At 47.2% G+C, this 15,235-nt stretch overlaps 5 protein-coding genes across 5 annotated transcripts; 1 reads left to right on the top strand and 4 right to left on the bottom strand.

Annotated features, from left to right (window-relative positions):
* Positions 1-1,233: 1,233 nt before the first annotated feature.
* On the bottom strand, positions 1,234-2,675 carry BT62DRAFT_495462 (uncharacterized protein). Its single transcript, XM_043181156.1, has 7 exons — positions 2,447-2,675; positions 2,383-2,394; positions 2,264-2,330; positions 1,860-2,213; positions 1,553-1,804; positions 1,369-1,507; positions 1,234-1,314 (listed from the first exon to the last, which is right to left on the bottom strand). Exons 1-6 carry the CDS (start codon positions 2,519-2,521, stop codon positions 1,437-1,439), a joined length of 831 nt encoding a protein of 276 aa, XP_043043677.1. The 5' UTR covers positions 2,522-2,675; the 3' UTR covers positions 1,234-1,314; positions 1,369-1,436.
* A 102-nt stretch (positions 2,676-2,777) lies between these two features.
* Positions 2,778-5,964, bottom strand: BT62DRAFT_961845 (RhoGAP-domain-containing protein). Its single transcript, XM_043188610.1, has 15 exons — positions 5,784-5,964; positions 5,710-5,730; positions 5,533-5,654; positions 5,408-5,478; positions 5,227-5,358; positions 4,952-5,177; positions 4,777-4,902; positions 4,648-4,727; positions 4,524-4,597; positions 4,172-4,475; positions 4,096-4,125; positions 3,962-4,045; positions 3,831-3,906; positions 3,551-3,780; positions 2,778-3,494 (listed from the first exon to the last, which is right to left on the bottom strand). The coding sequence occupies exons 1-15, from the start codon at positions 5,930-5,932 to the stop codon at positions 3,000-3,002; spliced, it is 2,220 nt and encodes a 739-aa protein (XP_043043676.1). The 5' UTR covers positions 5,933-5,964; the 3' UTR covers positions 2,778-2,999.
* Positions 5,965-6,128: 164 nt separating this feature from the next.
* On the bottom strand, positions 6,129-6,490 carry BT62DRAFT_927484 (uncharacterized protein). The gene has a single exon (XM_043185262.1). The coding sequence runs from the start codon at positions 6,356-6,358 to the stop codon at positions 6,146-6,148; it is 213 nt and encodes a 70-aa protein (XP_043043675.1). The 5' UTR covers positions 6,359-6,490; the 3' UTR covers positions 6,129-6,145.
* A 185-nt stretch (positions 6,491-6,675) lies between these two features.
* BT62DRAFT_927482 (P-loop containing nucleoside triphosphate hydrolase protein) lies at positions 6,676-13,355 on the top strand. Its single transcript, XM_043185261.1, has 29 exons — positions 6,676-6,859; positions 6,920-7,313; positions 7,369-7,629; positions 7,689-7,865; positions 7,921-8,072; positions 8,123-8,240; positions 8,291-8,754; positions 8,805-8,932; positions 8,984-9,119; positions 9,176-9,200; positions 9,323-9,481; positions 9,532-9,793; positions 9,841-9,950; positions 10,001-10,227; positions 10,278-10,353; positions 10,406-10,664; positions 10,725-10,893; positions 10,949-10,965; positions 11,020-11,146; positions 11,197-11,258; positions 11,305-11,547; positions 11,655-11,876; positions 11,932-11,991; positions 12,125-12,301; positions 12,355-12,503; positions 12,551-12,797; positions 12,853-12,980; positions 13,035-13,058; positions 13,115-13,355. The coding sequence occupies exons 1-29, from the start codon at positions 6,759-6,761 to the stop codon at positions 13,238-13,240; spliced, it is 4,800 nt and encodes a 1,599-aa protein (XP_043043674.1). The 5' UTR covers positions 6,676-6,758; the 3' UTR covers positions 13,241-13,355.
* Positions 13,116-15,196, bottom strand: BT62DRAFT_927480 (uncharacterized protein). Its single transcript, XM_043185260.1, has 8 exons — positions 14,911-15,196; positions 14,552-14,652; positions 14,481-14,499; positions 14,263-14,432; positions 14,185-14,205; positions 13,751-14,137; positions 13,614-13,700; positions 13,116-13,566 (listed from the first exon to the last, which is right to left on the bottom strand). The coding sequence occupies exons 1-8, from the start codon at positions 15,142-15,144 to the stop codon at positions 13,413-13,415; spliced, it is 1,173 nt and encodes a 390-aa protein (XP_043043673.1). The 5' UTR covers positions 15,145-15,196; the 3' UTR covers positions 13,116-13,412.
* Positions 15,197-15,235: the final 39 nt, after the last annotated feature.

The following is a 15,235-nucleotide window of genomic DNA, read 5'->3' as shown; positions in this document are numbered from 1 at the left end:
GCGAGGGTGCGCAAGGACCCTCAAAGCAAATAACGTCAGAATTTTGAGCATGCAAGAATCTTGAGACTCACTTGGAGGGGTCGAAGTTAAGGACCTGTAGATGTTCCATTGTTGTCGCTCTCGACAGGGCTACGTACGCTGCGTGCACGGTCACTGGTGGATAAGATCTATCGGTGCCCATACAACGTACCTTGACCCTTCTCAAAAATGCGCTTGAGGTCAACTCTGACACGTTCAATGGTCTGACCCTGCGATTTGTGCACGCTAAGAGCCCAGGCTAGGATTAACGGTACCTGGCGTCAAGAATTAATCGACAGTGAAATTATTTTCGCAAGGTTGGCCTCCTCACTTGGTCTCTCTTTGCTTCGACGTCTCCGTTAGAGTTCTCCACGGTAAACTCCTGAGGGATGCACAATATTCGCCTTCCATTAGTGAAACGTACAACAGGCCATACTTGCTCTGCGGGGAACTTCTCGAGATGGGCAGCCCGTTGTCCATCTGTCTCGTCCTTACGCTCTACCTCTCCAATTTCGGTATCTTCGGAACCGAGTGCTTGATGTTGTGTTTCAAAGTCTACAACGCTTCCGACAGAACCGTTGACTAGGTGTCCTTGTTCAAGATTCTAGATTCATTAATTCAAAGTCGACTTAAACCATCATAAGACTGCGCCCACCTTGATCAGCATAACTTGGGCGCCAACCTGTATGAAAATGATAGACGATGAACCGTTTATGAAGGGTTGACGAATCTACCTTCAATTGTATCTGTTTCGGTGCGACGAGACGTTCCAGAAGTCGATCCATTTGCTGCAACGAGACGACTTTTCCTTCGACATCGACACCTGGGCGGTCCCGCGATTGGTAGGTGTGTGAGAAGCCCTTGAGATTATTCAAACGAGCAGAGTTCGCTCCATCCACCTCGCCTCGCAGAGCAAACCTAGAAATGAAAAATCAAGCGAAACGCAGGAAAGGATAAGACCAAAATAATTACAGCTCCGTCGGCTCTATACCGTCGTTGTAGGTGATACGTCGAGTAAGGGTGCGGAAAATTTCTGTAGTAGCTTTACTGAGCTCCCCAAAGCGCATGTCATTGAGGATATCCACAAAGGCTAAGGATATTAGCAGTGGGACATCAGATTTTTTACAGAAAAGCCGGACCTTGGTCTTTTTGTCGAAACACGCGAGTCAGAGTTACTGGAGGCCCGACGCAACGTTTCCAGCTCTCTGAATCGAAAGCAAAAGTCACCGGCATTATTTTTCCGTCCCTACGATCCGGAACTGGCGGTAACTGGCAGAAATCTCCAGAAAGGACGAGCTACAAAAATGAATATTAAAATCACAACCCCGAATTGCCAGTATAGGGCCACACCTGAATGCCACCAAAAGATATATCCATGGCATTACGAACGCGACGGCCAATGTATTCCTAATTACAGGTCAGACGTCGGCGCGAGAGCTGAGAACATCACCGACAAGTTTATCAAATAGTTTGCCATCAAGCATAGAAACTAGATATCATGAATTGTCTATTCAGTGATAGAAAATTTGCTTACTTTCGTCAATAATGAGGGTGTCAACAGTGCGCCAGCGTTTTAAGGTAGTCTCAAAGATCTTTTGATATATAAATTTGTCAGCATATTTCTTTGCTCCATCTTGACCAAGCCCAATACCGGCCCAGGAATGCAGTGTCGTGCCGCCTATGTTGACAGATGCAATTCCCGTACTGGCAGTTATAGCTGTTACATGCCCGGGTTTCTCACGGAGGGCCTTGATGATCTCACGAAGGAGAACAGACTTTCCGGTGCCTAGTTAGGTCGCGCTTCATCTCCCTGTGCGTAAAAACATCATGGAAAAACTCACCTGCGGAACCTGTGAAGAATACACTCCGGCCTTCTTTGACTAGGTTCATCACATGCTGTTGCTCCGGTGATAGACAAATGGTCGAAGGCCCTTCATTCGGTTCAGGAGGACCTTTGGACATTTTGCTGGAGAACGGCCCGCCTAGGAGCTGAATCTCGAGATCCGAATCATCGTCAAAATCTAGTTCAATATGGAGGCGCTTTCGTTTAGATGCAGGTTTCTTCGCAGAAGATGGCTTAGGCTTCTCCACGATTTGAACGTCAGAATCGGAGTCAGAGTCGATGTATATGATTTCAGGTTCAGTCAGCCGTGTTTTGGAACCTGCCTGCGACGACGATGCTCTGAGAAAAGGCGCTGCTTTGACTTCAATAAGCCAGAATTGTTGCAACAAAATTGAAACACACCAATGTATTCCTCGGCCAATGTCCTGGTAGCAAAGCCTTTTTGCTTCGCTTTTGGGTACCTGCTCACCTGTAGTGGCACACTTGTCTTCTAATAAAGAATGTGATGTCGATCCACTTACATTTTTCTCGCACTGAAAATGTTCCAGTAAAACAGGTCACGACATAATAGAAAGATACCCTCACCTCGTCCCAGGACGTATAGATCTTTGGCCCTTCCCTACCAACCCTAACAGCCCAGAACTTGGTTTTCGCGACCATCGTTATCCAAATTGAAGGACGTTGTCCCCGAAAGTGATGCAAGAAAATAAAGGAACACTGCAGGAGAATTACGACGAAAGGGTGACAAGAACAAGTGCGAATGCTAACAAGTCAGATTGGGTTCAAGTTGAAATGTGATGTTGCTCGACCACGTGATGAACGTACGCGGCTGAATCGCGCGTTCAATATTATATAGTATAATTTAACTGGCCGCATATACTCGCACAACTGATAACTATGAACAAACACGCGTATCAACGTCAACCCTCAGTGTAGCATGGCTTCTCAACGCAACTGACGCTCATTCTATAGCAGGACCTTTGTGATACGGGAACTAAGAATTATACGGTTACAAATTTGTTACATATATATATGAATGAACAGGTCAGTTATCAAAGCATTACTGTCCACACAAGGAACATCGAAAGAAGACCCAGCCCAATTGAATATATCTGAACAAAAAATAAAAACGACACCATCATGTCGCTGGCGCATCCTCACTCAATACCGGGTCGTTTCGTGGGTTTCCTGCACTGCGTACTGATTTCACGGATTTGGGGTGTCCAGGGGAGGAGGGCGAGGATCCAAGCTCCTCTGTTGATTCGTCTGTTTCGTAGACGGTCGAGGTGATGGACGGTGAAGATGGGACGACGACATTTGTTTCTTCTGCATAAGTGATGCTGTCTGGCCGCTGAGGCATGGGAGGAGTATCTAGCCGATCCTTAGTTGGCGACGCCTGCCCTGCTCGGAGAGATGGATGGATGCTACTGGTTGGACGAGGAGGTAGTGCGGGCGTGAAATCTGCTGTCGGTGAGAGAGACGATGGCGGTGCAAATTTAGTAGTTTTGGACCCATATGAATATTGAGGCGTGGGCTCTCCTAGTGGGGTCGGAGGCAAAGGAGGGGAATGATGTGCACCCTGCTCATCGAACAGAACGCCGGCATTCGTAATCAAATCCTCCATCAGGGAATCCTGGGAAGAATAGTGAGGACCTACACCTGAAGCCGTATGAGATGGTATGATCTCACCTTCCACGATTGAACGGTCAACAAATCGGCGCCTCTGGGGATCTCGTCTTCGCCGAAAATTACGCTCCCAAAAACTATGGCCACGTTTTTGGCATCCATCTTGTTCTTATCGCTCATTGCTACAATTCGGGCTAGATGTTCCACAATTGCTTTGAGAGTTGCTTGATGTACTGCAGGCAAACGACGCATTTTCGACCTAAGCAGCACGAAATTATTGGACTGATGTTCGGCTTTTGATGGAGATCAAGACACAAGCCATCAACTGAAGATAATAACAGACCTAATTCTTCTGAATGGTGAATGCGATCTTGAAGGGAAAATCGAAACACCGGCTCCGGAAGCTCACGTAGATATAGCTATAGGTACGGGATTCAGGCTGGTATAATCGCTCTTACTCTTGACCATACTGACCTTGAGAAGGGATGCAACGGCGTAGATATCGTGATGCGGTTTGAATTCGAAGGCCGATTCATCCTTTTCAATATCTCGCTGCAGCTGACAGAAGCATCAGACGGTTAGTGTTTCACGCTTGTGACTCAACGCACCGATTGGACGACAGCATGCCGACCAGAAACCTGAGAAGATATCAATCAACATCCAAAGCGATATCTGAACACTTACTCGATAGATACCTTCAGCTTCCGACCCTCTAGAATCAATTTCTGCAACACACATCTTGACTATCTTGGGAATATCTCCATCCGGCAAAAATTTCGAAGTCGCATAATCAACCAAGCTGAAGCCAAAAATCAAATCCTTGCATTCTCCAACGAGGCCATGCTGATATAAGATGGGTTCGGGTATTGCCGAGGCTAACGAACGCGGAATATAAGCCTTCACCCGCGCAACATCCTTCTCCGGCGAGATCCTGTCTACAGCTGAACGTGCATGGGCAGACAGTTGTGTTTGAGTGGTAGTTGTGGCCCTGTAAGATAGTCAGCTTGCATGCATAGCAGAAAAAGAGTTGACCAACATCATATTATCGGTGTACTTTTCAAGAGCCTTCTTCACTGCAGCTGACGACTCTTCGACAAACATTGACAGGCTCTGTGAATACATGAAGGTTGAAAAACCACGCCTGACTACAGCCAACGCACTTTATATCCACTTTCCAGTGTTTTTGTACGACGTAGTCGAAGTGTCTCTAACCAATGGACACCCTTTCGATACTCCTTGTCTGTATCACATAGTCAGATGGCAGCCTTTACTTTTCGTAACGAACAAACCGGCGTCTTCTAACTCCTTCTTTGTTCGAACGACACGAAGCGCGTGGTTTTCTTTACCGCCTAGTGAGTCCTTGACGGTGCCACTCTTGTCTAGAAAGCCAATCAAGGTATTCAACTGTCGTTTACCTAGAAGGCGTCAAAAAAATCAAAAGAGAGAAAAGAGACACCAGTATACCTTGATGCGCCAAATCTGAAAAGGCAGTGCCAGAAGACGGCGAACGATTGCGTCCAGGTGCACTACCAGATGGCCGACGGTCGATGGCTCTCAGAGGTTGAGGGGAAGTGACTGTCGGACGCGCTGTTCCCAAATGATTGGGTTTTGCCAGTGTAGTGGAGTGATGTGGATCAGAAGGCAGGGCCTGGGGTGAGGTTGGCGGCGACGACGCCGCTTTCTTAGACTCCTGAAAGGGGTGTTACGGAGTCGGCCATCATTAAAGCAAATGAGCGCACCTCGACTTCCGCAAATTTCTTGATATATTTCATCTTAAATTTGGGCAACGTCACTTCAACATATTCATTATAGGCTGATCCGGAATTCTTGAGATCTTCCTTGATCCGCTTCCTTGTCCGTTCTTGCGTTTCCTGAGTAATGCGAATAATGAGAATGTAATTGGGGATAGAACAGACTTACTTTGACTGCGGTCAAGGGATTAAGAACATCGACGGTCAAGGTGGACAGAAAGGCCTGCCGAGCTTGGGCCTCTGAAAAAGGAGCTTGGCATAAAATGGGCAATCGCGCATGGTAAGACTACGCACCCCTTTCAACGTTATCCCTTATTTCAGCCCAGGCGGTCCTCGAGTTACTGAGATCCGTCCGGTCATCCAGGAAGGAGTCAATACTTTTTATTTTCCGATGAAGCTTCAGGAGAGAATCAACGCTACAGCAGGCGAACCGTGAGCAAACGTCGCGACGGCCTCGGCGAATAAGCTCACTAAGACTCCTCAATACGTTTTCTGTGGCGAGAGCAATCGGAAAAATAGCACGCGAAGAGATAGGACAGACGTACCGTTCATGGAAAAAGCTAAGATATGAATCCGTCAAAAAGCGAAGGTGGGCATCGAAAAGGGGGATAGGACCATGAGCAGGCAGATGGGTATCCGATGCTGAGGGCCACGACGAAGGTAAGGAAGAATCCGTAGGATAGACTGCAGTCATGGATGCGGTCCTAGTGCAACATTAATGAGGACCTCTGCCACTGCCGCTAAGTAAATCACGTGCCACGCGTGTCCGTCGTAAAGGCGGATTCCAAGGGTAGGGAGCGTTTTCGCAGGCCTCTGCGTGACTCTCGAGGTTGTCACAATCTCTGTCGACACAGAGATACAGAGCTCCGCTCGTCCATGAAGAGGGATTGCCGGTGCCGTCTCTGTCTCAGTGCCGAGTCTCGGCTGATGCTGATTCATGAGAGACATCGGCGCCAGGTGTCTCTTCTTCATTCCTACTTTCATCCCGCATCCCTAAGTGAGATGAGCTCCGCTTTCTCACTGTCAATCTTTCCTGACCACCAATCCCAGGCTTCGAGGCTTCGCCTCCTCCTTCACCTGTCAGTAACTCCTGTTGCCTGGTGAGGCTCCGCCTCTTCATTTATCTCACAATTGGCTCACTCGAGTAGTCTTGGCTTCGCCAGACTTAACCAATCCTCATTCAGTATTACTGGACCATTATTGTACAAGTCGTCAAGTTTTTTGTCCCCCATCCACCTCTCCCTTGTATTACTAGATAGCCAGCCATTCACATGTTGCAATTGATTTGAGGACAGTCTCTGAGGCTCTCGTTATAGCCGGTTTCTCCTCGAGCGAGCAGCAGAGGACGTTGCCCTCTGCTAGGATTATGTAATTATTGATGCAGAGTCAGTACTAATATAAATATATAAATATAATGGACATTGGTCATGATGTTTATCTACATCACCTCTGTCTTTTAACAGTTCCTCTGACTCACCTTTTGCTTCCGAACTCCTGCATACCGTTTCCTGTTATCAGCCATGTCTGGCATTTTCGTGGAAATCGTTATTTCGGCTTCTCAGGTAACCCCAGACAAGCCAGATTTTTGGTCATTGGTGTTGAACGGTCAAAGTCCTGTGGCGTAAGTTTCAAAATTTATATTCTTTCTCTTCCCAACTGACGGTGTAAGACGGTGTTACAGTATTTACACCGACAATTTAATAGTACCTGTCTGCATCGCCACGGCGTCTGCTGCCATTCTCATATTTCATGCTCTACTCAGCTGGAGGCCGGTGAGACAGTTCATTTTGCGACTGTGGAACAGCAAGACATCGAGTCCTGAAAATAATGAGCAACTCCAACTAACAAATCAATCTCATGGCATCCTTGCCCAAGTCAGAGAACATGTCGCTTTTCATGGAGGGCCCTCCATCTTTTTTTACATGGTCTTCAGGCTTCTCGGCTCCTTAGCTCTGTTTGGGCTTTCGACTGTGGCTCTGGTGCCGGGTGAACGGGGCGGGACCCATGAAAAGAAAGAACACTCCCTTGCCTTCACGAACAAGGAATGGTTGCAAGTCTCTTCATGCTTGACATTCGTTTGTACAGTTATCTTCCACATTCCGCATATATTCTCACATGATCGTTGTGCAGCTATACACATCCCTCCTCGGTCTCATTGCTATAACGGCAAAACCAAGATGGAGTAGACTTGTCACCAGGCATTTCAATGCTGTGCTTCTGTCAGCCTTCGGAATCTACTTCTATCGCGATCTCTTTCCATTATTGACGTACACTTTGCCAATGCAAGATACAGAAAACTGTATCCTGTGGGCAAAGATCGTTCTTCTTGGCATCGTCGCTGTCTTGGTACCTTTAATTATCCCCCGTGCTTATATTCCTGTCGGTCCCGAGGTATTCCATTATGGCGTGTTTTATTCTCAAGTAATGCCAGTATTGATTCCTAGTACCAGAATCCAATGCCGCTACCAAGCCCAGAACAGACGGCCCCTCTGATATCTATGATGCTCCATAGCTACCTTGACCCTTTGGTGATGAAGGCCTATCGTATTCCCCACCTGCCATTTGATCAGCTTCCGCCCCTTGCGGATTACGACACCTCTCAAGTACTGAAAGCTCGAAGTTTCCCAGTTTGTACCGTTTCCCTTGTCCAATGTTTGCGAGTTTTTATATCATAGCATACAGCATCTGGATGTTTTCTCGGGAGCTAAAAAGCGACACATCTTTTTCGGTTTGATGCGTGTGTTCCGATGGGATTATACAGTTTTGGCTATCATGATTTTGGTGCACGTTTGCGGTACATTTGCCGGCCCCATTGGTATCAACAGATTACTTTAGTAGGTTACTGTTCACTATGTGTGCGTCCACTAACTTACGTATCTTACAGCTACATTGAACATCGAGATGACGGAGAGGCTTTTGTCAGACCTATTGTCTGGATATTATGGCTATTCTTTGGGCCTGTGGTTGCTTCAATCGCCATTCAGTGGTATATCTTTATTGCAGTAAGCTGAGGCCCGAAGTTTTGCTACACATCGATTTAACATCCTTTCAGACGAGGATTATGGTACGGGCCGAAGCCATTATGACTCAGCTGGTATTCGAGCATTCACTTCGTGTCCGTGTGAAAGCTTCGACGACGAATAGTTCCGGGCAAAGCACTGCTCCCACTCCTGATAACGCATCTTTCGTAGATGATGCACCGTCTACAGAGTCGATCGGGAGCAACACCTTACATGGAACCTCTGATGCAGTCTCTACCGACTCCAGGGATAAAAATGTCGACGCTAGTACTGAAAATGCCTCTTCGTCGAATAAAATAACGCAGGAGTCCCCATCAGGGCAAACTCCAGCAGCTTCTCAGTCAGATACAAGCAACCTGGTGGGCAAGATCAATAACTTGGTTACGACAGACCTGGGAAACATTATAGACGCGAGGGATTTTCTTCTTATTGGCGTCTATGTACCTGTGCAAATCACGCTTTGCATCTGCTTCCTTTACATAGTCTTAGGCTGGAGGCATGAATCTCTCCTTTACCTATGTATCGTGTTAATAGAGCCTTTTACAGTGCGTTTGTTGGTCTGGCATTTATCATAGTCATGCTCCCAATTCCTGGCTTCGTGGCTAAGTTCACTCAAACCGTCCAAGAGCAACGTCTGAAGAAAACGGATGGGAGAGTGCAAACGGTCACCGAAAGTAATCTCATCACTGCGTATTGGTGTCTCTCTCTCTCAACGTTTCCATTAGCCATGAACGTGCTTCGCATGATCAAGCTCTTCGGATGGGAGAAGAAGATGAATGACAAGATCGCTGAGCAGCGAGACGAAGAGCTGGTTTGGATCAAAAAGCGTAAGATATTGGATCTGCTTAACGGGACCATAAAGTAATCTTCTTGCCATTTATCTAAAAAAAATTTCTCTGATAGTGTTTTCTTCTAAGCTTCGTGATACCGATTATTACAATGGTTCTCACGTTCTCTTTTTAGTGAGTGGGACTTGGTCTTGACATGATGCTCATCTAACTAGTACGCAGCGTTCGTACTTTCTTCGTTTAGCTGTTTATTAGCCAGAAACTCACATAACGCAGACCATTGTTATGAAACAGCAGCTGAGCGCTTCCAAAGTTTTCTCCAGCATGTCGGTTTTTGACATGTTGAGAGATCAGCTTCACATGGTCTTCAATTCTATCACAGACACTATCACCGGTAAAGTTTCGCTTGATCGTATGACAGATTTCCTTCGGAATGTGCGTCATATGACCACTGACAAGGTCCGCTGTCATTGACCCCTTCGCAGACGGAACTTCTCGATTCTTACACGGAGAAAGACATTGCCATAGATCTGCGTGCTACAGGCAATCATGAGGTGGATGCGTCGCAGATTGGCTTCCGGAATGCGTCATTTGTCTGGTCTAGCGATGCCGATGGATCTTTCACTTCATCGAAGAGGAAGTTCCTACTCAAGATCGACAATGATCTGATATTCCAACGTGGTCATATAAATCTGGTTGTCGGACCTACGGGTTCTGGAAAGACGTCATTGCTTATGGCTTTATTAGGTTCGTGGTTAACAATCGGTAGCTTCATCTTCTTGATTCTTTTCTAGGCGAGATGCACTTCATTCCAGCTGGATCTGACGCATGGTTTAACCTTCCTCGAGATGGAGGCGTTGCATACGCCGCACAGGAATCATGGGTTCAAAATGAGACCATTAAAGTGCGTGATCTCAAGTGTTTGTCTCTTCATGCTAAGCGTTCTTGCTGAAGGCCAACATTCTCTTTGGATCACCTTATGATGAAGCAAGATACAAGAAAGTTATTTATCAGTGTGGGCTTGAACGAGATATTTCCCTGTTCGAAGCAGGCGATCTAGCCGAGGTGGGGGAGAAAGGTTTGACCCTCAGTGGGGGCCAAAAAGCCAGAGTCACACTTGCGCGCGCTATTTACTCCCGAGCGCAAATCATATTGTTGGACGATGTTCTGGCGGCTCTCGAGTAAGGTTGTTGTGGATAATGAGCAGAATGGTTACTAATCATCACCATAGCGTCCACACCGCCAAATGGATAGTAGACAAGTGCTTCACGGGCGATTTAACGAAGGGCCGAACAGTCATTCTAGTGGTAAGCGAACGCTTCATTCATCAATGCTCATCATTCATCGACTATTCATCAGACGCACAATGTTGCCATGGCCCGCCCGATAGCCAATTTTGTTGTTTCCATCAAGAATGGCAGAGTTGCAAGTCAAGGCTCTATCAGTGATGCGTTGGCGCACGATGCATTGCTGACAGACGAAACCGATCAATTTCAGAAAGCAATGGATAAAGTAGAAGAAGAAATAGATTCTCAGCCTCCCCCTGGCGCAAAGAAGTCTGACGGCAAGTTAATAGTGGCTGAAGAGATTGAAGAGGGACATATTGGTGTACCTGCACGTACGTTATTTTCATCATCACATCTCCACATTGAACTAAGTTAAATGTGTACTACGGTAGTTATATTCTTTTTTTCCTCTCTTGGAGGCAGTCATGTCTGGCTTTTCTTCGCGTCTTTCATCGGTGGACTTGCCATCACAGAAATATTAAATGCCGCGCAGACTTGGTGGTTGGGACACTGGGCCTCACAGTACGACGATCGAGAAACGTATCAAATCCCTGTCTTTTTGTGGGTGTTTCGAATTCTAGGTAGCCTTGTTTCACAACTGATATCCAATTTTTAGCTATATAAGTATCTACAGTGAGTGGGGTTGTCGTCAGCAAGAGGAGTAATAGTGCTCATTGAACTGTTTAGGCTCTTTCACTCTCTTTGCAGCATTGGTTTATGCTGCCACATTTATGTTATTTGTCGTTGCGACTCTGCGATCGTCTAGAACAATTCACAGGCAGCTCATCCAGTCAGTTCTAGGAACAACTTTAAGGTGCCCCCTATTCCTGCATCTAATTGCTGTTGCTCAAATCGAGTACTTAGGTGGCTCGACACTACTCCTACTTCGCGAGTTATCGCTAGGTGTACTCAAGATATCAGAGCACGTAGGTCTTTTCTCTCTGTCTTTTCCGTGCATAACTGTATATCCAGTTGACGGGCCGATCACGATGTGGTTCATGTATGTGGTGGAGATCTCTGTGACCATGCTCGTCAAATTTGTGGCTGTTGTCGTTGTGACTCCGCTTTTCTTATTCCCGTCAGTAATTGTTGCTCTTGCTGGAGCTTGGTGCGGTCAGATGTACATAAAGGCGCAGCTATCAGTCAAGCGCGAGATGTCGAACGCGAAGTCGCCGGTTCTTTCGCAGTATGTATACATGAAGATTACCTACTCGTGTGTTTCTTGTACTGACGGCATGAGCAGTTTCGGTGCAGCAATAGCTGGATTAAGTAAGTATTTGAAGATCTTCTGTCAAAATGGAATTAAGCTTACTTGAATTCAGCATCTATACGAGCATATGGCGTTCAGGAAGCTTTCGCACAGGAGTCTTTGTCTCGAATCAATCGTTATACGCGTACTGCACGAACATTTTACAATCTCAATCGCTGGGTGTGCATTCGGATTGACACCCTCGGAGGTCTCTTTGCAGCCACCCTCGCGGTATACTTAGTGTACTTCCAGGACCGCACAGCTTCAACCACTGGCTTCTCTTTGAACATGGCCAGTAAGTTCCTTTCATCCTCTGGCATGATATAGTATAAATCATGTCTGTCATTCAGTTGGCTTCAGCGGTTTAATACTTTGGTGGGTGAGGACACTGAACGAGTTCGAAGTCCAAGGTACGCTCTTAAACAGCTAACATGTCAGTACGAGCGTCTCTAATAAGGTTACAGGGAACAGGTCAATATTTCTCCCGTTGCATCCTACGTAGTTCCTGACACTTCTTGGTCATTAGCTTGGAGCGAATTCAAGGTTATGTTACTATAGAGCAAGAGCCTAAGCCCACTGCAGGGGGTGCACCTCCCGCTTACTGGCCAACCTCTGGAAAACTCGTTGTTGAAGATTTGACAGCCAGGTACTCGCCAGACGGTCCTGCAGTACTACATAACATTTCCTTCACCATTAATTCTGGCGAAAGAATTGGTGTTGGTAAGAAACCCTGTTCTTCCTGCTCTGCTGAAGTTCACTGACCCTCCGCTCAGTTGGCAGGACAGGAAGCGGGAAGAGTTCCTTGACCTTATCGCTTCTTAGGTGCATATATACTGACGGGAACATCTATTATGATGGGCTACCTACTTCATCAGTCAATCTTGATGCACTGCGTTCGAGCATAACCATCATTCCGCAAATGGTTAGTGCACTTTTCATCGTAACATCTAGTTAACTGAGAGCATATAGCCCGAACTTCTAAGTGGATCCCTAAGACAAAATCTGGATCCTTTTGATCAATACGACGACGCGACATTGAACGATGCCCTGGGAGCATCGGGTCTGTTCTCGCTACAGGATGTCGACCAAGAAGGTTTTCTAAATCTTGATAGCACCATTTCAAGTGGTGGTAGTAATCTCTCCGTCGGTCAACGCCAAATCATCGCTCTCGCGCGGGCGATCGTCCGGGATAGCAAACTATTGATTCTTGATGAAGGTCAGGCAATAATGTCTTGTATCCATGGGCCATCATCCTTACCTATCCTCTACAGCAACCTCTGCCATAGATTACAAAACAGACACAGTGATTCAGTCTTCCCTTAGGAATGAATTGAAAGGCGATGTCACGTTAATCACAGTCGCCCATCGACTTCAAACGATTATGGATGCTGACAGGATTGTACGTATTAGAGCAACTGCATAAACTTGGCTTGATTGGCTTTATCTTTTGCAGCTGGTCCTCGACGCTGGTAACATTGTAAGCCTTCTGTGTCCGACATTCGCTGCCCTGTTCAACATTCTAATATTCTGAAGGTCGAATACGACAGTCCCTCCGCGCTGTTGAAGAAAGAGAATGGGCATCTACGAGCGATGGTAGATGAGTCAAACGACAGGGATACACTGTATGCCATGGCAGAAGGCAAGAAAATTACGCTCTGAATGCCGTTTGATACCATCCATCTATACTTAATTGTATACCTAGTGGTATAAAGAGTTGAGAATAGAGTGAATATAGATAGACAATGCAGTACACGAGCATCATACAATGCCAAGTCATGCATGAAACAGCCGGGAGTGATCAACCAAGCTTCAAGTATTTCGAACGAGATTTTTATCTTCTGTAAACTTCGACGGCTTCACGACTACGAGGAGGATATTCCCTACGAGGAGGTGGGCCAGGAGGTGTAGCCGGATAGTTGCCGTCAGGTCCAGGAGCATACTCATAGGCACCAGAAGAACGGCCAGCAGGACTTTCAGAACGCCGCCTGTAAAACATTAGGAAAAAGCGAGGACAATAAGAAGGTATCCATACCTGAATCTGGCCTCAGGTGTTGCACCTCGAGGATAATCAGCAAAACGAGGCGGTGTCATTGGACGACCGCGGTAATCCGGATAGTCACTGGAAGATATTGGAACCAGAGTGACAGGATAGAGTATAAAATAACTCACCGAGGCATCCGATCGAAGTCTTCTCGATACCTGGGAGGCGTTCTAGGACGTCCACTTGGAGGAGGATACGTATACCGCTCTGCCTTTTTGTCATAGCGATCATAAGCATAGGCAGGCGGAGGAATAGGTCCACGGTAGGCAGCCTCGGGAGGATAGCGACCCCTGTCAAGATAGCGGTCGCGCTCAATCATTGGGGGAGGACGTCTGTAGTCGTCATATCGACTAGGTGGAGGTGGATATTCACGATAGTCCCGAACAGGAGATGGGGGCCGCCGAAAGTCACGCGGAGGAGGGGGGTAGTCATAGCGCGTGTCGCGGGGAACAGGCGCAGCATGGTCGCGTTGGATACGTTCAATCAAGGGGGGGTCGTTGGGGCGACGGGGAGGACTACAACAATATTAGGGTGAAGACGCAGGCTGCGAACAAACACTTACGGCCCTGCAATCGGACATTCCCTTGGTTTACAATACATCAGATGCAAACGGTCACGACGGAATGAATGGAAAGTTCACCTTGCCCAATGGCCCATTTGCCCACACCTAAAACAAGCTCCTGGGTCACTTGAGTACTTAGCCGTCCTGCCGCCGCCATGAGACAGCTCGACACGAATCTTGTTGCCCATGAAATAGCCCTCATTGTACTTTGCGACGCTTTCTTCGGCTGCCTCGCGGCTGTCAAATTCCTACAATGATTGAGTGGGAGGCGTGCCATACTCGGGGAAATGTCATACCACAAAACCATAGCCAATTCTACAGTGAAGGGCCGTCAGATAAGAACGTGATGAGCGATATAAACGCGCACTTGAGCTCAATGTTAACTATGTTACCGATTTTCCCGAAACATCCCTGCAAATCCTCTTGACGCGTGTTCTCGGGAAGACCTCCGATATAGACTTTGTTCGGCTACACAGCAGAAAGTAAACACCCAGTAGAGATATAGTGGAGGAAAAGTGCAGAGGGGGAACGTTGTCAAGCCCCGAGAAGAATAAGCCAAGAGCCTGCAATGAGAGTCAAGTAAAGCCAACTCAAGGTCACCCATTGAGCAAAGGAGAGACGCCAGGCTGCCAAACCAAACAGGGGGCCTTTTTCTTCTCATATCTTCCTTCTTTTTGGACTCTAACAAAGACGCACTGAAGCAATAGACAGGAAAGACCTAAGCACCTTCACTTGCTTTTCGCGGAACATAGGATCGCCCTTTATGCTAGAACCGGAGACGACGGGGTCTGCGCTGGAACCCCGCTTGTAGTCTGCAGCCTCCGGTCCCTGGCCAGGGTGATGATCATTGGGGAGAAGAGATCCACCGTTAGGTTCATCGCCAACTCTGGGAGGTACCATGGCCTTGTCGTCGGCAACACGCCAGTTTGCCTGAGCTTCGTCCACGACAGGAGATGCCATGATGATGGTAAGAGACAAGAAATTTTTACCGTTCCGAGACGAGATAGGAGACTTGCGGCAGCGGAGTTTGAAACAATAGGTCCGTGCGCGC

The sequence above is a fragment of the Guyanagaster necrorhizus genome, assembly GCF_019112545.1.
Source record: "Guyanagaster necrorhizus MCA 3950 unplaced genomic scaffold BT62scaffold_4, whole genome shotgun sequence".
Classification (NCBI taxonomy): Eukaryota; Fungi; Basidiomycota; class Agaricomycetes; order Agaricales; family Physalacriaceae; genus Guyanagaster; species Guyanagaster necrorhizus.
The sequence above is the reverse complement of the archived record's forward strand: the minus strand, read 5'-3'. Positions and strand labels throughout refer to the sequence as shown.

Coding starts and splice junctions, on each gene's coding strand:
- BT62DRAFT_495462 (XM_043181156.1), bottom strand. CDS start 2,521: ATGGTCGCGAAAACCAAGTTCTGGGCTGTTAGGGTTGGTAGGGAAGGG. Junction 2,214..2,263: donor ATTGGCCGAGGAATACATTG/GTGTGTTTCAAT, acceptor AAGTCAAAGCAG/CGCCTTTTCTCAGAGCATCG. Junction 1,805..1,859: donor ATTCTTCACAGGTTCCGCAG/GTGAGTTTTTCC, acceptor CGACCTAACTAG/GCACCGGAAAGTCTGTTCTC.
- BT62DRAFT_961845 (XM_043188610.1), bottom strand. CDS start 5,932: ATGACTGCAGTCTATCCTACGGATTCTTCCTTACCTTCGTCGTGGCCC. Junction 5,359..5,407: donor ATCCCTTGACCGCAGTCAAA/GTAAGTCTGTTC, acceptor CGCATTACTCAG/GAAACGCAAGAACGGACAAG. Junction 4,476..4,523: donor AAGTACACCGATAATATGAT/GTTGGTCAACTC, acceptor ACTATCTTACAG/GGCCACAACTACCACTCAAA.
- BT62DRAFT_927484 (XM_043185262.1), bottom strand. CDS start 6,358: ATGAAGAGGCGGAGCCTCACCAGGCAACAGGAGTTACTGACAGGTGAA.
- BT62DRAFT_927482 (XM_043185261.1), top strand. CDS start 6,759: ATGTCTGGCATTTTCGTGGAAATCGTTATTTCGGCTTCTCAGGTAACC. Junction 8,755..8,804: donor TACATAGTCTTAGGCTGGAG/GCATGAATCTCT, acceptor AGCCTTTTACAG/TGCGTTTGTTGGTCTGGCAT. Junction 9,951..10,000: donor TTCAAAATGAGACCATTAAA/GTGCGTGATCTC, acceptor TTCTTGCTGAAG/GCCAACATTCTCTTTGGATC.
- BT62DRAFT_927480 (XM_043185260.1), bottom strand. CDS start 15,144: ATGGCATCTCCTGTCGTGGACGAAGCTCAGGCAAACTGGCGTGTTGCC. Junction 14,138..14,184: donor GAATGTCCGATTGCAGGGCC/GTAAGTGTTTGT, acceptor ATATTGTTGTAG/TCCTCCCCGTCGCCCCAACG. Junction 13,567..13,613: donor ACACCTGAGGCCAGATTCAG/GTATGGATACCT, acceptor AATGTTTTACAG/GCGGCGTTCTGAAAGTCCTG.